At 41.2% G+C, this 21818-nt stretch overlaps 2 protein-coding genes across 8 annotated transcripts in view; both read left to right on the forward strand.

The window, feature by feature from the left end:
- The first annotated feature begins 7669 nt into the window (after positions 1–7669).
- PRXL2C (peroxiredoxin like 2C) lies at positions 7670–12571 on the forward strand. Of its 2 annotated transcripts, XM_056514367.1 has the most exons (6): positions 7670–8267; positions 8719–8787; positions 10312–10365; positions 10811–10916; positions 11157–11288; positions 11892–12571. In XM_056514367.1, the coding sequence occupies exons 1-6, from the start codon at positions 8088–8090 to the stop codon at positions 12017–12019; spliced, it is 669 nt and encodes a 222-aa protein (XP_056370342.1). In that variant the 5' UTR covers positions 7670–8087; the 3' UTR covers positions 12020–12571. The 2 variants fall into 2 exon arrangements, with proteins under 2 accessions (XP_056370342.1, XP_056370343.1); XM_056514368.1 differs by lacking the exon at positions 10312–10365 and having other exon boundaries at positions 7989–8267.
- Positions 12572–15116: 2545 nt separating this feature from the next.
- CDC14B (cell division cycle 14B) overlaps positions 15117–21818 on the forward strand; it is a 44788-nt gene continuing 38086 nt past the window's right edge. For 3 of the 6 annotated variants that reach the window (XM_056513683.1, XM_056513684.1, XM_056513685.1), the window contains exon 1: positions 15120–15441. In XM_056513683.1, coding sequence (XP_056369658.1) covers positions 15282–15441 — 160 coding nt within the window. In that variant the 5' untranslated portion in view covers positions 15120–15281. Of the gene's footprint in view, positions 15442–21818 lie in introns of all 6 variants that reach the window. The other 3 variants (XM_056513687.1, XM_056513686.1, XM_056513681.1) reach the window with 2 other exon arrangements.

Here is a 21818-nt window from a genome sequence, read left to right on the forward strand (position 1 = left end):
CAAGACACAGAGGACAGGCCACAGAAGCAGCATTCCAAAGCAGATACACATATGTGAACAACGTATTGTGGAGAAAAAAAATAACTATACTTGCATTTTCAAATGGACCATACTTCCTGAAGTCACTTTTAGAGTAAGATAAGTATGTCCATAGACTAAGATAATAAAAATTTAGTTTAAAAATTTGTTTAAATAAATAAATAAATGCATACAAACAGTTCCTGCCTAGACCTGCCTGCTTTAGCAGTCCACAAAGCAGCAGGAAGGAATAAGAATTCTTCAATTCTGATTCACTCTTTTCAGTTGTACAGGCTATTCATTTAATAAAAGCAACACAGCAATTACTGCTCAGAAAGGGACACACAAATTACATTAGCAAGATGAGATTCCTGCTGGTACAGCAATTCCAGACACAGTTGTGTTGATCCCATTTGGACTGTAAGCCAGATATTTTCCCTCTTCTGATATTTTCAAACAACAACTTTTACTTCTATAAAGGATTTCCCTTTGTAGAATTAATGATAGCAGGAACATAGAAATACATATGTTTTGCAGATTGACTATTATGACACCTAGATAATTCATTTGTATGATCAAACTGATATTGAAATCACTGGGGCCTTATGTCAAGACATTGGAAGCCATGGCAGGGCCTCAGCTTGAATGCTAAAGTGCCTAATGAGAATTTTTAAACAGAGGCTGTTGATCATTCTCTGGAGAGAGCACAAGTCAATTCAGTTTGAAGAAAAACCTGACTCAGGTACTGTGCAGTAATGGCAGTAGCTGCATTTAACAAATGATTGATGCATAAACAACAGCATCAAGAAAACAAAGCTAAAATTGTTGCAAATATTTTATAGAGGAACAATGAGGAAAAATTGAAAAAAAAAGAGAGCTTAGTGGGAATTTTCATTCCTTTCCCATTGTTCTCTTTTTTTTTAACAGATTTTGGTTTTGTGCACTTTATTCTTCAGCTTTTACATGTGAAATCTTAGAGCACACTGCACATTCTACCTTACAACATGAAAGATGATGGTGTAATGAAACAACAGTACATAAATCTGAATTAATTTGAATGGCCTTTCACCAATATGCAATGAAAGATAGCACTTGTTTTACGTTTACAGACATTTAAGTTAAAGAATTTGTGGTTTAGATGATATGTTAATATATGTTAATTTATGGCTGTTTCCAACTAAAGTATTTTCAATGTATCTATATTCACCTTTTTATTCTGATCTTCACTTTAACTGCTAGCTTTGTGCATAAATAAATGACTCCGTTAGAAATATATTAAAAAGATAATTGAAAATAGCAATTGAAAAATAGGGAAAGAATAAATAGCTTCATTAAGAAAGAAAAATCTGAAGCAGATTGACATCTTTGTTGAAGTAAGTAACATAATTATGGTGCAAACAACAGAAGGAAAAACAGCTTTCTTTTTTAAACACTTGAAGATACTGAAGGGGCCATATTTTTGAGCCTTAAGCCAATGATCATCTCTCAAAGCACCCAGTGCAGGATTCATGCCAGCATATACATGAACTCCAGATCGAAAAGCTTCCAGGGCTAGGCCCTCCACCTCTGCCCTGGCAGGAATTTTACTGGCTCTAGTAGACGCTTTCATTGTTAACAAACCAAACACATTATTTCCACTGGAGAGGATTTTAAAGGCCCTCCTAGGAGAGCCAGCTGGAAAGCTGTAATGGCTAAAGCTTTTGATGAAGGGCTCACAAGGCCCTTAGCTTCAAACTCCTTTTCTCATTTAAATAATTTCTTAAGGAAGTACCCACTAAATGAAAACTGAGGCTTACTTCATCAGAGTTTGGCACATACATCACCTCAGTCAGTCAATATTAAGAGAGACAACGTTTTTTAGCCATTTTGAAAGGCAGCAGAGTGGACATGGGTCATGGATTTGTAGTCCTTGGGATACAAGAAGTCAGGCAAGCCTGTGAAAAAATCGAATCTACCTCTTTATGAGAACTGGCCTGGGTTTCTAATTGATCCCTCTAGCAAAGAGGCTCAAGAGACATGTCTGATACTAAAGTGATGCTACTCTTAATTATATACCAAGAAATAAATGAGATCTGTTTCAAGTGTGTACTATAATCAGCACAAGCTACTAGCCTCCAGCAAAAATATTATACCATCCACTGGTCTCAAGAAGGGAATTCCTAACTGTAGCTAAATATCAATGTTGTCATAAATAAAAGAGCCATTTGAACTGAATCTACTGCTAGGTACACATTCAACTCTCTATGAGCACAGAAAATAGAAATAGTAGCTGGGAACCACAACCTTCTCACAACATGCTTTTCCACATAAGCAAAAAAACGAAAGGGGTGGATGGGGGTGGGAGGAGAAGCGGAGAAGTTTAGAAAGGAACAGTATCTGAAGTTTTCAAGAAAGATTTTGTTTACCTTGCAACATATCAGTCCTAAGTAAGGCTTAATTTCCCCTGAACACTCCGTTAAATCACCCCTGCTTTTTTTCACATTCTTTAGTTTTTAATCCTCTCATCTGGTTTACACTGATAATAATTAGCTTACATTCTAAGAGCCTTATTGCTAACAAGATAAAAGACAATTCTGTTTGGCCTGTCTGGATTGTAGCATATCTTTTATTTGCTTTTTGACCATGTCTCATCTATTTAAGAAGTATTTTGCTACCTCGTAGTTCTTTTTTAAAAGACCCAAATCAGTGGAACTTAGAGTAAATAAACAGTGTCTTCACATATAATTTACTGTTCTTGACACATAGATAGCCATCTCTATTTCTCATTTGCAGCACAGAGAGTAGGTAGCTGCAAAACAGAAATAGATCAAATTCAGAGTGTTCTTACGAAATGCATTAAAAGTTCTGTCACGGTGTAACTTGGGTTTGCCAGCTTTAATATATTTAATTTCTTTTAGAGACGGGACCCAGGAGTAGAAACAAGGCAGGCTTACAACTTAGAAAGGTACAAGAAGAAATTTATTAATAACACAAAAAAAAATATTCAGAATAAGGTCCCTAGATGGTTTCCTTCTCCCCTTCATTCAACATTTCTTACCAACAAACATACAGAGAGCACTTCAGTCAGTGATACATTCAAATAATCAGTTCAGTTTACTTAAGAGAGAAAAGTCCCTTTTTGGTTCTGGCTTAGGGGGCGTCTTCACCTTCACAATCCACATCCGCCCGGGAAAAATATTGCAGATTATGATTTTCCTCCCATTCTGTCACAGTCCTTCCAGAGCTGTGCAATGGGTTATGTTACACACATGGGGTAGTACTTTTAAAGGCAGGCTGCTGAAAAACAAGATTCTCTTTATCTTCTTCACTATCAAATGTCTCTGTCTCTATTCCAGTCCCAAGACAGAGAGAGTTTTATTCACCGAGGCACAAAAGTCATCTCTTTCTTTATTAAATGTCTCTGTTCACTTTTCAGTCCCAGAACAGAGAGCTCTTATTTTCTCCAAGGCAAAAATAAGGTTCTTCTTTTCAAGCATCCAAACCTCCCCAAGTATATTTCACAGTTTAAAGGAATTTTAGTAAAGTCACCATCCCCTCAGACCACAAAAAGGTTTTCAGCTACTTATCAGTTTGCATCTTTTCAATCTCTTCCCACCAGGAACTTTATCTTCATTGCACTGACTTCTGAAGTCTCCAGGTTTTATTCCTTCCCATTCAGGAGAGCTTAGAAAAATTGAGGATCTTATCCAGGCATGAAGAAGTTACAATTGTATCCAGAACGTGAAGAAACAGCATGGGCAGCTGGAGGCCTCTTCTCTCAGAACGCGGAGGGAAGGGGGAAGGGAGACCCTTTGCTGGCTCCCCGATCCCCCCTGCTCGGCCATGCCACGTGGAGAGGGGAGCTCCGGCCGCGCGGGGCTGTGCGGTCAGGGAGGGGGGTCGGACCATGCGGCCGGGCCGGGGCCCCCAGCAGAGCCGGGGCCGGGGTCCCAAGCCGGGCCCCCAGCAGAGCCGGGGTGCTGAGCTGGGCCCCCCGCAGAGCCGGGGAACCGGGCCGGACTCCAGGCCGAGCCCAGAGCCGGGCCGCAGCCCCCGGCCCGGGGACCACCACCCCCGGAGACCGGAAGCCGAAAAAGAGAGCCAGAAAAGCTGATCCGCTGTGATTTGTGAACGCGAATTAACTTTTCATTGGTTTCCCGAGCTGTCCATCACCAAATCAGCTCTCTGATTGGTGGCAGCAGCTCACAGGGGAAGCTCCCAGAGACGGGAGAGCCCCTCCCACTCCAGTCTCTTCGGGGGCCTGCTCAGAGGTGAATCCACCCCTCCCCCCAAGCACGTGTAACCAACACAAGTTCTCTCTGTGCCTTGAGGCTCTTAAATAAAATGTGCATATATTACTTAATACTGTTATTTTGTTGTGTAGTAAAGTTTGTACTGCTGCTCTCTGTGTAGGGTTTGCTTTACAAAATGAAATATATCGGATACAACAGGAAAAATATTTTCTCTCCATATGTCATTAAAATCCCTGAACTATTTGAGTAAATTTTAAATTACATTTCTATTATCTGTGTTGCAAAAGAACAGTTAGTCAATATGAAACAGACACTGATACTCTGACATTGCAGCCAGACTTACAAAGCCCTTTCGTCTGGTAAATAATCTTGAACTTTTAAAGGGAGCCTAAAAAGGAAAATTTGGGCAAGCTTTAAACAATAATAACTCCCCCTTCAGGAGGAAAAAAAGCCCAACCAACCCTAGAGAACAACCCTAGAGAAACAAAAAACAGAGAAACACAAACCAAACCAAATAAAAAAAAACACACACACACACACACAAAACCAACAAACAAAAAACAATCACAAAACAGAGAACGGGAAGCAAAACTAATGAGAAATAACATCAGGATGAGAACACACAGCAGGTAGCAAAACGGGAGATGAACTCACCACTTCCAAAATTACTTTCAAGGTGCAAATTACTGTCCTTGCTGGTCTGAAGTATCACTTCATGATGCTATTCAAGCATATCCCCAGGATATCATGACACTAAGGAAAAAATGAAAGCCAGACATAAAGGGAAAAGCCTCTTATCAGGGAATCATAAAATAGTTTGATTTGGAAGGGACCTTAAAGATCCTCCACGGGCAAGGAACCTTCCCCTGCACCAAGCTCCATTTAGCCTGGCCTTGAACACTATCAGAGATAGGGAGTCCACAACTTTTCTGGGATACTTCTCTCACTGCCCTCATAGAGGAGAATAAGTCTAATCTACAGGACAGCACACATTTTTATTCCTTTGTAATTACAACAACAGTTTAAAAACAACGGATTCTTAGCTGGTGTTTAGCATGATGTTTTTCCCGGGAATTGCAAACACTAATTTATTTTTGTTGATAGGTAATAACTTTGTTATCTCTAGCTAAACAATATTAGATTAATCAGAACAAATATCCTTGTGTTAAATAAACAGTACATGGTGTAGTAAATTGATAATAACGTGTTTCTTTACAAATAAACACCACATACTTTAGGCAGTGCATTTATGGTATTGATACAGGCCACACTTCTCTTGTTAAATATTTTGTTCAGCTGCAGTATATAAAGGAATTAATGTTGCATAATTACAGCTAGTATTTTGTTTCACTAGTCAATACAGAACAAATAAATTAACTGCCATCTTTGCATAATTATTGTTTTCCCTCTTGAAATGGTAGGAATTTTAATTTCTTATCCACAGCACAAAGTACCCCAACCCTTGATTAATTAAATATTAGCTAAGTTTCTCTCTACAAATGTAAATTGCACTTTAGTGAAGAGAGTGACTTGAATTCTGAATTAAAATTAATAATGTAAATGCACTGATTGATTCTCCTTAGAACAATGAAAAATACATCGCTCTGACAAATGTGTTTTTTTAAGTTATCTACATTTCTATATTTGTGAGCTATAAAGAAAAGAGAGGTAGGAAAAGAAAAGGAAATTTCCCTCTTCACAGCATACATTGAAAAATTATGTGGTTTTAGTAGACTGCACACTCTGACATTTAGTACTACCCAGATTATCAGCAGATATGGATTCTTTCTTCCCATCTAAGTGAAACTTATGCCTATGCTTCTGTTAAGCATGTATTAATGAAAGGCTTTAAGCTTCAGCTTACAAAATGTGACTGCTAATTTTGAGTGTTTCCTTTTTCAGAGAACATGTCAGAGTACAACTGCCTTCACTTCTTTCTCTATAAAAGTGGGGGTGGCAATATTTTGTATTTATATTTTCACAACACTTAATATTCTTTACCAAAAGTTAGAAATATGATGCTTGAGGGGCTCTAGAGAATGGTTTAGCAAATATGCTCAGAAGAAAGTTGCTGTTCCTCACTTGCATACTGCTGAAACCAGTTGTTAAGGATGTGCTTTTTCAGCTAGTTTAAGAAGGCCAAATTACATAAATAAAGCCAAGTCTGCAGGAAGTCTTTATTAGCGTAGTAGATATGATTACCACCTCTCCCACACAGGCAGAGTGCCTCTCTTGGGCTCTTCAGGAGATTTCATTTCAAATCAAGAAAGAACAAGATGCATAAGGTCAGCTATGTGCAGACTGACCGGGAGCAAAGCCCTCTGAGTTAGTGACACCACAAAGCCCAGTTCTTGTCATCAGCAGTCTCATCCAATGTGTTCCCATTCACAGGCTGCAGCAGCAGATCCCCTACAGCGATATGACTGCCTCTTCTGATTTCCAGCTGCAGTGGCAAAGGCCCTGGTTTAAGCTCTACTGATGACTGAGTCCTGAGCTGTGCTCCTAAGTCCTGCCCAATGTTTCCCGGTTTTACTGCAGGGATAACACAACGAGGTTATGGCCTATCCACTTCAGCTCCAAGATGAAGACCAAAGCCTGTCAAAAGCTGTCAGTTGTCTGCTTTGCTGTGTCTTGCAGCAGTCAAGGGTAGGCAGCACACTCCCATCAGTGCTGCTGAGGGAGCTGCCGGGCGCTGCTGCACAGCGCACAGTTTGGTTTGTGAACTGCAGTGCAAGAAATGTATTGGATAGCGTACAGGTAAGTGAACAAGGAAGCCTGATGAAAATGACAGTGGGGAATACTGCCCATATTCTTTCAGTATCATAGAATCATTTGTGTTGGAAAAGACCTTTAAAATCATTGGGTCCAACTGCATCAAGGAGAATTATAAGTTTCATGATTTTCTGAAGTCCTGTACTAATCTTTACTAATTTGAATTCATCACCTGTTAAATCAAAATCCTGGTGAGGACATACTGAACTGCAAGACTTAACCTGTTCTGTGTGCTCACGCCTGGTAATATAAAAACAGAGGCTTAACGAAAAGCACTGGGGATGCAAGTCTGAATCACATTAACATATAGGTCCTGGGATAGTCTGCCAAGAGAAACTTTGGAATTAAAATAATCAGAGAGTTTCACAAAGCAGAATAACTTATGGAAATTCCCCCAGTCCTATTGTCTCTGATACTTCTTTTTCCTCAGCCCACTAAGAAAAGTACCCTCATCCCTGCAAGCTTTCGGCTAACACAGCAATACAAAAGACTACAATACTCTTCAACGACCTAGTGTTTTCGTTATTTTATGAATATTTTTTATTAATTGTTCACTCATCTCTGCACGCACTCGAGCACTTCTGCTATTCAGCTGTCAAGACACGGTGAAGCTCTGCTTTTGCATGAACAGGGACACCGGGTTTGGTGCGGTTTTTGCCTGACACAGCAGCTCGACAGCTCCTCCAGAAGTTTTTCTGTCTCGCTTACGGCCCTCAGCAGGGCTGCGGCCTCCCGCAAGAAGAACGCCGACCTCGAGGCCGTGCGGCCGCGGCTGCTCCTGCTTGCACACCATTCCCGGGAAGCTCCGGGTGACCCTGCCCGGTTCCCCGGGCACCAGCTGCACCCTGGCTCTGGCAGACGGACGCGCGGCTCTGCCGGCCGCAGGCTGCCCGCTTTCCCCGTCCGAACCCGCCAGCTCCTCCCGGGCAAGGGCGCGGCTGCCCGAGGTCGCTCCCCCGGCCGGGAACGAGCCGCTCCGCTGCATGCCGGCGCCGCCGCTCCCTCGCCGTCGCACAAGGCCCCGCGCCTTTCCGCCCCGGCTCCGCCTCTGCTTTCCGCGCTGCCATGGCCGGGCCGCCGGTCACGCAGCAGGTCGGGCGGGCGCGGGGCAGCGGGCGGCGGCCGGAGCAGGAGCAGCAGCAGCTGCGGGAGGCCGCCCGCTGCCTGCTGCTGGACTCGGACGGGAGGAGCGTGCCCTTCCCGGCGCTGTACGCGGAGCAGAAAGCCATCGTGCTGTTCGTGCGGGTGAGGAGGGGCCGCCGCGGGGCCCTGCCCGGCTCCGGCGGGGCTGGGGAGGGCCGAGGTGCGGGGGCTCAGCTCGGGCTGGGCCGGAGCGGAGGAGAGGAAAGCTCAAAGGAGAGCACTACTGCTCCTGAGACGCCCCGCTCTTTGGTAAAGTGAAACACTATTTACCAGAAAGGAAATACTTCTTCAGCCGGGTTTTCAGGGAAACAAGTATCGTGTTCCTTGATTTCCCAGCTGTCAAGCCAGCTAAAATATCTAGAGATAAAAATATTTGCAAGGCTGCAGGCCCAGTGTCCTTGTTCGGGCTTGGATTAAGCCAGTATCCTAACCCAAATGTGCCTGGAATCTTTCCCATTCCTTGTTTCTGATCACCTCCAAAGTGGTGTGTGCCCAGTCTGCTGCCTCACAGCTATGCAATTATATCTGATACATTCAATTGGGTATGTTGCAGAATTTTTTGTGTTACACCTGTAAGGAGTACGTAGAAGACCTGGCAAAAGTCCCCAAGGCATTTTTACAAGTAAGTACTCTGCCCTTAATGTGTTTGTGGCTGCAATCAAGCAGATCTGTTATGTCCAGCTACAGGCTTACATAAGACTTATAGGAATTAAAAAAAAAAAAAAAAAAAAAGGCTCAGAAGAAGAGCTTTCACTGCTTGCTACAATAACAATAATGAATCTGCCTAGGAGACACAAGAAAGGATTTATGGCACTAAACGCTCTGTTGCAACAGCATTATTTCTCCCTGCCCTATTAGCTTGGTGCTCTTTTTACTGTTGTGTTCAGAACAGTTAGACAACATCTGACAGGCATTTCTTTCAGTATTAGTAGTGACCTGGACAGCTGTCTTGTGACTGCTAACTACTGCCCTTTCCATTATGCTAGGGCTGACTGATAGTTGTGCACAAAACAAGATCAGAAAATTGATCTGGATTAAAAATAGTATCTTTTTTATGGTGATTTGCTAGCTGCATTAGTAGTGTGTCCAGCTCTCCAGAGCACAAATAGGAATGACAGTGACAGAAAAGAGAAGTAGAGTGGGCCAGGGTTGCTATTGACATGTATTTTTTGGGTAGTAGGAGACACTAGAGAAGACAATGATCTCCCACTAAATGTGGAAGGTCAATCTGTCTCTTCTAGACTGATTGAAATTCTGTCATACTTTATTCCTAACAGCAACACAGCCAATGACAGAGACTCAGGTCATTGCTGACAGCAAATCCATCTAAGTCCATCTGAGATGGACTAGGAATTTGAGGACAAAAAGGGACAATCTCTTTGTCAGCTTCCCTTCTCAGGAAGATATTTCTAGACTGTTTGATCAGTGTTACTCAAAAGGAGATTTTCTTAATTTGGCTCCTCAAATAAATGTATATAGAAAGCCAAAAAATTTCCACACTTTTCTTAGTGCAAGTATTCTAGTTTTAGGAAGGCTTCTTTTCATAACAAGCAAAATGATTTTATATAGGAAAGTATTCTATATGGAAAAGGCAAATATATAATAAAACAACCTTGTATTTATTAACTGCTTTTACTGATATCTAAAGGAACTTCAGTTTTGTGCTCTGTTTTAGACTCAGGCCTAAGGCTGCACCTGCAAAAAACAGTGTGTGTGAATGCAGGTTATATCTATCAGTGGGTCCATATATGTAAATCACACATGTTCAGCCATCATTTGTGTGCCACTTCTTTAGATGTAGGTGCAACTGAGTGGAAATTTTGAGTTTCCAAAATCACAGCATGTTGCCATCAATTAAAAAGACAGTCCCACCTACCAATGCTACCGGAAACTCAAAGTTTACACAACTATCATTAAAAAGTTATCTTTAAAAATAATTTTTCACTTAATAAATTAATGTAGCTGCTAACTGTGTGTGATATACACAAGTGCAGTCTACACTCATGTAAGTTATGTTAACTTCAAATAATTTTCAGTCAGTGCACTGCCATCACTAACTCGGGACATCAGATTGTTTTAATGCTTTGAAGTCAAGTAGGAACAACCAGTTCCTCTTTACAGCTTCAATACCCATGTTCTGTTCTAGGAATCAAATGTGAGGCTTATAGTTATTGGGCAGTCGTCATATCATCACATCAAGGTAAATAAAGTAGTCATTAATTACAATGTATCCTCTATTATGTCTTATTGGTCTGTATTTAGGGATTTGGTTTGCATGAAAAGGTGATCTTTTGCAACAACAATAAAAAAGGATAGTATTCATGAGGCAGTTCTAATAGTAATACATGACTAAAGCAAAAAATTAAAACTTTCTGTTTAAAAATCACCAGGTGTTGCTAAGGTTGCATCTTTTCTTGATTTTACTGGAAGCTTTGTTTTAATAGAAACTTTGAGGCTAAAAAAAATTCCACTTTAACATAACTAACAAATACACAGTTTTCAAATAAGAGGGGGAGCATGGAGCTGGCATGGTATCAGTATTTTTACTGTTGACAGTAGACCCTAACTAGTTACTGCCTTAACCTTACAAATATTACTTTCTTTTTGTATGTCTGTCTGTCTGTATATATGCCTATATTTTGCAGCCCTTTTGCAGTTTAACTGGGTATACACATGAAATGTATGTAGATCCACAAAGGGAACTTTATAAAGTACTTGGCATGAAAAGAGGTGAAGGTAATAAAGTATCAGGTAAGAATAATTTTCTCACCTTATTCAGACTTTCACAAACAAAACAAAATGCTCTGATAAAATAGTATGATCTCAATGTAAAGTGACAGTGAGTTGCCAGCAGCCTGTCTCTCATGGGCTATATTTTGTGAAAACACTGGTAATCAGGAATCTGTGAACTATTCATAGCAGCTGTTCATTGTTGCTGTTTTTGTATACTTTCGTATTTCTAGATAACAAGTGTTCTGTGATTTTGTTTAGTTCGGAGCCCTCATGTGAAATCAAATGCACTACTGGGAAGCATTAGGAGTATATGGAGAGCAATGACTGGCCCAGCTTTTGATTTTCAAGGAGACCCTGCTCAGCAGGGAGGAGCTTTGATTATAGGCCCAGGTGAGCTGTTTTGTTTTGTGTGAAAGTTACAACTGTCTCCTTCAGCTGTTAGCTGCCATTTTGCCTGCTGTCCCTGTGGGTCCCAAGGAGACAGACTAGTATTGAACTGTTTGATTCCTGTCACATGAAGAAATCTACAAAGTATCATTGTGTAGTCCCATCTCCCGAAGAGGTGGCATAAAGCTGATCACAGTCCTGCAGGAGTTGATTGTAGTGCTGATGGAACAACTGCCTCAAAGTTTGGAGGGTTTTCTTGACATCGTGGTATTTGCCTACATTCTGCTTTCACATTTGATTTGAGGCATTTAGAGTGGTTTTAGTAGAGAGGTAGAGCATGAAGGGGGAATTGCAACATGACAGTTATCACATGATTAGGAAACATCATGCTACAGCAGATTTAAACTAGTTAGGTTCCTCAATGTTCCTTGCTTCTTTAACATAATTAAAAAACCTTTTGCCATTGTTTAAAATACAGTATATTGTGCAGAACTAGTACACATTTGTACAATAGCTGGTAGGTAGTAAGAATGCTGCTTCGATTCACTTACATCTTTGAATAAATAAATATGTTATTCAATAATTTACATGTTATTCTCATTCCAGGCAATGAAGTTCATTTTTTGCACCTTGATAAAAACAGGCTGGATCATGTTCCCATTAATACAGTTTTGCAGCTGGCAGGAGTTAAAACAGTGAATTTCTCAAACAAACCCCAGATTATTGACGTATGACACTGATGTAATATATACTTTTTTTAAAATTTGTGCTCTACAAGAACAGTTCTCCAGTGAATTCCAACAAGCATTGTTCTGCTGTGTCTTTGTGGGACATCTGAAACCTTATGGAGAAAATCAGAGCATAGAAACTACCTGACACTAGAGATGGATACAAAAGTGTTATTTCCATTGAGTACCAGGTAATAAAAACTAAAACACAACTGAGACTGATTGAAAAAAATCCTGGAGCTTATTACTGTCTCATCAAACAATTTTGCTAATATATTTTAAAAATCATTGTTCAAGGCACACTAAAGTAAGAAATCAGATTTTGCTCAGGAAAACTTGGATTCTTGCGTTCAGCAGATCAATGCTGGTTTTCAATCCAAGACTTCTCAGCACTGTTTTAAAGTTTTCCAGCAGTATAAAAATTTTGTATTTAAATGTACCTTGAAAAGTCACAATTTTGAACACCTGGATTTAAGCTTATGCCTACTCTTGTATCTGGCACTGGCAGAAGTTATGAAATATATTTCACAATTTCAAATAAATATTTTAAATACATCATCCTGTATTGTCTGCAGTTCTTTTGTGTGATACAAAAAGATGGGTCTATAATACCAGAGAGAGGTCTGTCTTAAATTTGTATCTGATCAGATTATTGGTTTTGGAGTAAGCCAAATTATTTTTATTCCTATGAAGATTTGCAGCAGAATGTTCTTCTTTGTATGTATGTATTTTCTCTCAGAGCAAGAGGTCTTTGAATAAATTGTTCTTAGTTATTTCTGTCTTAGACAACTGAATTAAGCATAAGGGCATTCTGGTTTGCAGTTCTGACATATTTCATATTACCCATTTATCTACAAATGTTTATGTTCAACATCTGTTTCTTTCATTAAAGTAGACATGCCCTCTTTCATCCAGGAGACACTTCCTTTTAGCAATTTGAAAAAAAAAAAATTGTCCAAGATTATTTATGGAGGAGAGTATCCTTCTCTTCAGTCTCTGATCTTTGACCGTCACTGTAAAATGCTACTATACATACACCTCTCAACTACAAATTTTCTCCCCTTTTAAGCTGTAATGCAATTGTGAAATGGCATTTTGTGAAGATGTTTGTTCCTGCATCCACTAAGGTCACTGGCAGGCCCAGAGCAAGGTCTGGAAAGCTTTACACCATCAAGAGGATGTGAGATTAAGTGCACTGTTCTTTGATGGAAAATAAAAGGCTTGCTTAAGAAACAAAGCAATACTAAACAATGTAATTCTATTAAAGATACGATGCCTTAGCAACTTATTCATTACACCGCTATTTTAGTGTTACATGTTTAGAAGAAGGATATTATTAATGGAAAACTACTGTTGCCAGTTCCCTGCTTTGACTAAACAGCACTCGGCACGGGGCTAAAGGTAGTCACGTGCAGACTCTGAACCCCTGTGATTTCAGGGCTGGCCAGAGGCTTCCTCAAACTTGGCATAACAGACTGGGACAAGCAGCTCAGGCTCACAGGGGAGTGAAGTCAGCTTTTCATGAACCACTGCCCCTACAGTCTCAAATAAGGAGCTGCTTCCTCCCTCCAGCACTTCCCCAGCTCAACAATATTTTTCAGCATGCCAGGAACTCTGGAATGCATCTGCCTCATGTTGCTTAAACAACAGCCAAAAGCAGGCTGGAAAACTGGTTGTATGTTTGTAAAACAAAGACAATAAAGAAAATTATTTTCAAAGAGAATGAATGACGAATACTCCGTTTATTTGTAGTGCTTCCACTCTTCTTCATTCACCTGATAATCACAGCTGAGGACACTGATTCTCATTCCATTTTTATTTTGCAGTTGTTCTTGGTGCTTCTGATTTTAAAGGAAATGTTCTAGCTGCCTTCCTGCTTCTTTTGCTCTTAGTAGAAATAAAACAATATAAAACGGTAATAGTTCTGTTGGTCCTAATAAGCACATTTAACAAAACTAACTATAGCTAAAAGAACTATGGACTATTAAAAGAAATTGGAATTAATTGAAGTGTAGTTTTACAGCTCTTTAGCTTGAAGTCATCCACCCTGACTATTTCAATACTGACAGGAACCATACCACAATCTCTGTGCTATCCAGCAAAATCACTACTTCAGAAAGACTCACAACCTGCAGACAAACAAAAGGAGGGAGGAAGAGAGAGGACGATTCAGCAGAAAAGCTGATGTGTCCTAGTCAGGGCATCGGCCCTGCCTTTTGAATCTGGCCGCAGCTTAAGAGGGCTTGCTCTGAGACAATGACTTCCACATTCATAATGAATTGGAACAACGACGGCGACGTTCATCCTCAGGAGAATTTGTTTCCGAAGTGTCAAAAGAATTTTAGGTCTCTGGTGTTATTTAGAAAGGATATTTCTTGAAAAGTCATGCAGTGAAAAGTGGCAACTAGCAGGTTTCCAACAGGTTTTCCTCCATAAATACGCACACCCAGCAGATGGTAGAATACTTCCTCAAGGGCTTTCATTATGGCCAATTAGACGGAGGTGGGAAGGGAGTGGTTTTCAGAAGTTGTTTCACCTACTAGATGGTTTAGTGCTATGGCATTAACTGTGTTTTCAAGTATCACTGTATCTAAGAGGCAGATTCAAACCCACTTATTTAAACTTTTCCGCTGAACCCATTTACCCAGAAGCCCATTAAGCCCAGAAGTCTGTATGCACGGGACTGTTTTCCGTCGGCCTTACAAAGTACCCGTCCTTGGGCCCCTCTTTCGGTACGGGTCAGGAGGGGCACCGGCAGGGCTGCATGGCCCCGGGAGAAGGCAGGGCGAGCGCGGCCGACCCAGGGCAGCGGAGCCCCTCGGCCCGGAGCGGCAGCGGAGCCCCTCGGCCCGGAGCGGCAGCGGCGCCCCTCGGCCCGGGCCGCGCCCCCCACCCGGGGGCTGCCGGCGCCACGTCAGCAGCGCGGCCCGGGCGCGCGCCCAGACAGGCGGCGCCCCGCGAGCAGGGGCGAGGGCGGGGGGGGGGCGCGTGCCCCGGCCCACCTGTTACCGCGGCCGCCATGACGTCACCCCCCCCCCCGCCGCTCCGCGCCGGTGACGCCACGGCGCGCGCCCCAATCAGGGGCGGCCGTTGGGGGCGCGGCGGGCGCTCCGCCGCCGGCGGGGCGAAGGTGCGGCGGGAGGGGGCGGTGTCCGCGAGGACGCGTCAGCCGCCGCCGCCGCCCTCGCCGCCGCGGGGTCCCTCCCCTCCCTCCGGCCGCCCGGTCCCCGCGGGATGAGGGGATCGTAGCGCCGCGGCCGCCTCCGCCATGAAGCGGAAGAACTGGGCCGAGGCGCGGCGCCGCGCAGCCCCGCCGCCGCCCGCGCTGAAGAGGACGCGGAGCGCGGCGTCGCGGGCGGCGGGGGGCGAGGCGGAGCGGCGGCGGCAGCTGCCCCCCGCCGCGCTGGAGACCTGCCTGAGGATCGCGGGTGAGGGGGTGTGCCGGGGGCGGGGGTGTCCGGTGCCGCGGTGTCCCGGTGTCCCGTCCCGCCGGCGGTGGGCGCCGCGCTGGCTGCGGGCGGGCAGGAAAACTTGCCGTCGGCGCGATTCCCGGCGGGACCCCGGGGCGCTCGGCAGCCGCTGCTGTCCGGGAGGGGGGCTCGGTCAGTCCCCGAGCCCGGAGCTCTGGCGTGTCGCTCAGCGAAGTGTTGTTGGGAGCTGCGCCGCCCGTGCAGCGGGGTAGCTCCCTGCCGATGTCCCGGTGGCCCGAGCCGTCGCCAGCACTGATTGCCTCGTGCTGCCAGAGAGAGTAAACAGTGTTAAACACGCTTCTGTCCCTTCGACACGTTGTGGGGTGGGGAAAAAGTAGCGTATTTCTCCGTGTAGTGGGGGAATATGTATGTACACACACGCGCACGCACATATATGTGTGTATGTGTAGATAGATAGAGATGCTTGTTTCTCCCGATGCCGTGCTACCGTGCTTGCTGGCTAATGGGTAAAATAATGGGCAAACGTCGCACCTCCTCTTGACACGCAAGAGCTTGTGCGAGCAGGATTGCTCGGTGTCGTCCCTCCTTTTCGTGACTCCAGGCTCCGAGCCGCGCTTTGTTTTGGCACATGAGTCTGCCTCTTTTAAGAAGCCTGTTGGATCACAGCCAGAAAATTCCGTGTTTGGGGTTTGAGTTCCCCAGCTAAAAGACGGCCTTGAGTTTAGTTTGCCTAAAGGCAACAACAACAACAAAAATTACTTTTAAAGTCATGTGTCATAATCTCAGAATTTTAGTGTATTTACAACTTCTTGTAAAAAGCAAGAGCAGGCACATCTCTGTGAGGGGCATGGAAAATATCTGTGGGCAGAGCAAGCAAAAACGTAAAGAGCAAACGTGCAGAAAAGGCACCAATGTACCTTTTATTTCTGTGCCAAGAAGCATGGTTCCTTATATTAACTAGTGTGTCTCCTAGATATCGGTATGTTTAGAAAACCATAAGATTTTGTTTTGAAAATTTGGCATAGCAACATAGAAAGAATGTAAACTGCCAGAGCTTACCAGATTCTTCTTTTTAAAAAGCTTTAATACTGTCAGGGAGTAAAATCTTAAATATTCCAGCAGAAATTCAGCATTTTAGGCCTAATCTACACAGAGGAACATAATGGTGTACTTATCTAAGGCTCCAATAACTCCGTATGTATATTGTTTCTATAGCAGCAACTGTTTATATAGGACTTGATGATAGTATGATTTTAAGGTCAGTTTTGGAAACCCCTCATGTGACAGATAATGACTTTTAGCTGTGGAAGTGATTTCACTACCTGTATTACCATGCAGCCTTGTCCAGCTCACATATCCAGCAAACAGTTCTGTCTGACCGTTCTCATGAAGCATTTCCTTGGATCTGGTAATGTGTGTCTGGCATCAACAAGCCCATTGAATTACTGTATTTTCTCCCTCAAGGAAGTGTTCAGCCGTTTAAATTCAGTAGAGCACCTAGGCTTTGACGTGTGTTTTGTCAGTGGGATTTCACCATGTGCAGCAGTACCTAGTATAGTAAATTTGATTAAAGTGCACTAGATTACTATATTTAACAATACATTCTTTTGTCTTGATCTTGCTGTGCACAGTGGCTGCTGTTTATTGTCAAATTTTTAGTTTGATTCAAATTATAGTCTAATGTTATTTGCTGCTATGTCATACTTGTTTTTTTAAAGTGAAATCTTAAAAGAATAAGCTAACAGGCTTTTATTCAACTGTTTTAAAGTTATGTCAAGGTTTGAAATGTCATTTCTGCCTTCTCATAATGCAGTTCAGAGAATTTAATTAATAGTTGTGGACTGGAGACAAAGCATAAGGTCTTATTCTTAAAAACGGGCATACTGGTAAATGTTTGAACCACTTTAAAGGCTGAGAGATCTGTGTTAGCTTATCTGCTTACAGAAACGGTGCCAAACTTATTAAGAACATTGCAGGCTACCCTTATTTTCATCTTTGCAAAAGACAGAAGCCGAACATAAACCCACATTTCTGTAAAAATTTACAGATCTTTTGTTGTACGATGTTACATTCATAAAAAGCAAAGTTTCAAATCCATTCTAGGAATTATATACCCAAAATACTTACAGTAATCATTGCATTTCTTTATTTTGTAATTAATTGTATGCATGAGCCATATGTCAGAATAACTATTCATTAGAACTGGCTAAATATTCTTGTTTACTATTAAGACTAGTTCAGGAAAGCCGTCCTTTTAAAAAGTTGTTTATTTTGGACTGTTAAGCTGCCTGGTAAGCTTTATCATTTTCTCTTTGTCAACTAGTGTGTGAGGCTTGCTGGTATGAATTCAATTTGCTGGAACTGAATGCACTTCTTCTGTTTATTAGAAGCATATTCCCATATCCTTCTGATCTCTGAAAGAAGTAATTTATATGATCTATATAAAATGTAGCAATGCTCTATGAGATGCTTGAAAGCTGTTCATTTCCTTTCCTCGGCTGCTCTTCTTTCTCATTGCTCTGATTTTATAAGAAACATTTTAAAGAAGAGGTGAGATTAAAATGCATAATCCTCTGGCAAAAGGTGTGGGTTTCTCTCTCATGTATTTTGAGTACTTAATTCTAAAATGAAATAACTGCAATAATAATACACGGAATTAAATTTTAAGTGATATGTGTGTCATGGGTAATTTCTTGACATTTGATTGTTCTTCCTGCTGAATGTATAACCAATTTGTTTACAGAATGGAACTAACATCTTGAAGGGCACTCTAAGCTGCAGTATTCGCACCTACTTTTTTTCTTCATTGAGAATCATGTTGCTTATACTGTCCTTTGGAGTTAATAATTAAATATTAATTTTAATGCATTCATTGATATGCAGTTTGATTTTTTTTCTTTTTGTATAGCGGTTTATTGGTTCTTTTAAACCATTAAGTTGTCTTTTTCCAAGAGTGCTGGCTTGTTATTGTAACCTTTGTGTACCCAATAGAAAACTATTTTTCCAGAATGCTAAGGACACTTCTAGTAAGTATCATTAAGCTTCCAATATTTTGATTGTCAGCATTTTCAATTAGTTTTTATTATGTACAAAAACTGTTTTTAGTCTTTTATCAATATGACCTCACCTACTTGTGAGTCTTTTCCAAAGTTAAGATTTTAAATACATGCTTAAGGCTTTTAGTGTCTAGTCCAGCACTGAAAGTACATGAACATATGCAGTCTTGTGTAACAGTCAAGAGCAGCAGAGTGGAGACACTCTATGTAAGTGAAGTAATAGTGTTGATCAGTCGTGACATGGCACTGAAAAGAATGCTTTAATAGTTTATTTCTTAGAAAACAGTTCCATTATCTTTTCAGTGTACTTTCATTTTCTTTTTCACAGTCTAGGCTGTTGTTCCAATTGCCAACTCTGTCATTAGCTAAATGTGAAATATCATAGTAATTATGACTGAATTAATTTTTTCAAGGATAGAAAGACAAAAGATATTTTTTTTTTTCTTTTTGCCTTGATATTGCAACAGAATTTGCCTTTTATGTTTTCTCTCATGTTTTTCAAGTATTTTGAAGTTTTTTAAGTCAAACACAACAAAATTTCATATACCAACTCTGAATTTAGAAATACACTCCTCTTAAAATAGTAAAAACTCTTTAGTTACATTCCTGGTGATCCAAAACAGACTGACACTGGGTTTTGTTTTACTGTCAGTTGCTGAGTTTCTCATCTAAGAAATCTATTTAACAATAGAAGTGTACCATTTCTGTTTGTATTAAATAATGTTTGCTGATTATATGCAAACTTGTCTTGCCACTAATGTCTGTTTAATATTTAGTTGTCACTTAAAGTCATAGAATCAATTAGGTTGGAAGAAGCCTCTAAGATCAACATGTCCAACTGTAATTCTTGAATTAATAAAATTTCTTTCTTGAAGGCTTGTGAAGCACAACCTGAGAAGCATCTTGTTGAAAGGAAGGAGATTATTTTTCATCTCTAAATTCACATTAATGTGATTTTAAAGTGGTAGCTCTCAGTTTTCTACACATCTATTTCCACAGAATACTGTGTCTCTGATAAACAAGCAGAGTGCTTTCCCTTCTCTAACACTCTGCAATCAGTTTGGACAGTCATGCTTGTGCTAGCTTTATTCTCACTAGCTGAGGTACCAGCAGCAACACAGCTGTGGTAACCTATGCCTCAGTTAGGGGTATGCAGACTCATTTTGTTGCATGTTGGATGCTTACTCAAATTAATTGCCTGCAGTGACATCCACGCTTATGTATTTTAACTATTTTGTTATGTAAGGCTGAAAAAAAATAAGTGTACTTGAAGTATATCTAACATGCTGCAGCCGTATCTCCTAATTGCAGAGCAGTTGCAGCCTGTAAGGCAGTCAGTCCTACTCTGTCCTTCTTCTGAGAGATGATTAGAAAGGTCTGGTCTACTTTGATAGCTCTAGAATGATTTTTTTATCAGAAATTTGCAGGAATTGTGAAGTGCTCGAGTGCACTATATGTAAATGAAATACTAAAAAGCTAAAATTAGCAAAAGAAACATGAAGATAATGAAAGGGAAGCCTTGCTCCTGGCAGTCCTAACCTTTGTGAAATCCTAGTGAAATCAAATCATCCGTGCTTGAGTGTATTTTTTGTGTAAACTCTCAATCCTGCAATCAGATTCTTAATGAAGGAATTCTCCTTTCTCTTAATTTCTGTTAGAAAAAACAACACACTATCAGTGATTAAATAGAACGTGGAATGTGTTTGGAAAAAAAAACCAGGTAAAAACAGACATGGTGAGTAATACAGCATTTGTCAGATGGTGGAGTGGTAAATCAGTGAAGGGTAAATACACTTACAGGAAATTTCTTCATTCTAAAATCTCCCCATAGGAAACATGTTAAAAAGATGGAGCTTGCTATTTACGTAATAGGGAGTGATTGTTAGCAGTGCGCAGGAATGGACAGTTTGTCAGGGTATTGGCATTTGACACACACTGCTCTTATTGTGAGGTACTTCTGTAAAGTCATTAAACTCAAGTTTCTTTCAGGTGTTTTAAGAATAGAAACAATGAATGCAGTTCAGAGATACCAGAGCAAAACCATTGCCAATAGCAATTCACAAGGCCACATACACACTACCTGCTCAAGATAGGAATTCTTACTTTTGCTGGACATTTTTGCAAGCTGCAGAAGCTTCAGTAACAGTACGAGCACTGAGGGTGCAAGTGATTCTTTTATTCCAAATCCTGTTTTGGAGCAAAATGCTAAATTACTTTCGGTCTTTGACCTGTACAAATTATATTTATTTTTACTTTTTGCCTCCTTTTGTGTTTGAACATTTTGGATTGCTCTTTGCAAAGTACTTTTATATTTTCAAAAGTGATGTAAAGTTTCTGTGAAGAAGGTGAAGTGCAAAATGGTAGCATTTGAGTACTCAAGGTACTCAGTTTGAGTACTACTGCCATTCTTCTCAGATTTTGATGTGGTTGTTGTTTGTGCGCAATAAAGAGGGAGAGCTCAGTATGGTCAATAATTAGACTGGCACTTAAGGACAGATGCCATGGAGGGAAAAATTTTGGCTACATATTCCTGCTGTTAACCCTCAGCAGGCTAGTTCAGTGAGCAAACTCAGAAGATTTTTCCTTCTAAGGAACCTGGTGGCAGCTAGCCATTAAATCAGTTTAGAAGTGGTGTGAAATTATAGCTTGGGGCTGCAGTGACATGTGTTGAATCTAGCAATGCCAGTTTAAACACAATCCCTAGATATCACATCCTCTCAGTTCTCCTTTCTGCTTCTTCTCTTGCCCTCAGTTCTCCTGCACATGTTAGCTCTTTCTCAAAGTAAGTCAGCAAAGCAGCTTTTTACCTTCTTTTTCACTTTTCTTTTTTTTCTTTTCCATTTTCGTATTTTCTTGCCTTCTTTTTCCTACTTTTTCTTTTTTCTTTCTTTTTTTCATTTTTTTTCCTGCGGCCCCCCACATTCGTTCACTTTTTTTTTTTTTTTTTTTTTTGTTTAAATAGTACTGCCTAGGTATACCTGTTACAGTTTCTAATGCATGCAAATCCACGTTGACACAGCTAAGTGATTAACACAGTGGTGGGGAATCACCCCCAGGACCTCAGGATTGCCTCCCTGTGTGCCATAGCATATTTTGCACCCAGATGGATTATTCGTACACTTGCTTCTCCACATATAATTCATTTTGTGGGCCACTGTAGTCACATCTTAAAAATGCACATATTACTCTGAATTTTATCCTTTGGCTTGTTTTCAGGGAATGATTTGTTAAATGCTGGGAGGTGCAGAAGCAAGTAATGCACTTCCTATCTAGTTACTTGCAGCTGCCCTGCTTACAGGATGGGGCTATTAGAAATTA

Source organism: Oenanthe melanoleuca, chromosome Z (assembly GCF_029582105.1).
Source record: "Oenanthe melanoleuca isolate GR-GAL-2019-014 chromosome Z, OMel1.0, whole genome shotgun sequence".
NCBI classification, from domain to species: domain Eukaryota; kingdom Metazoa; phylum Chordata; class Aves; order Passeriformes; family Muscicapidae; genus Oenanthe; species Oenanthe melanoleuca.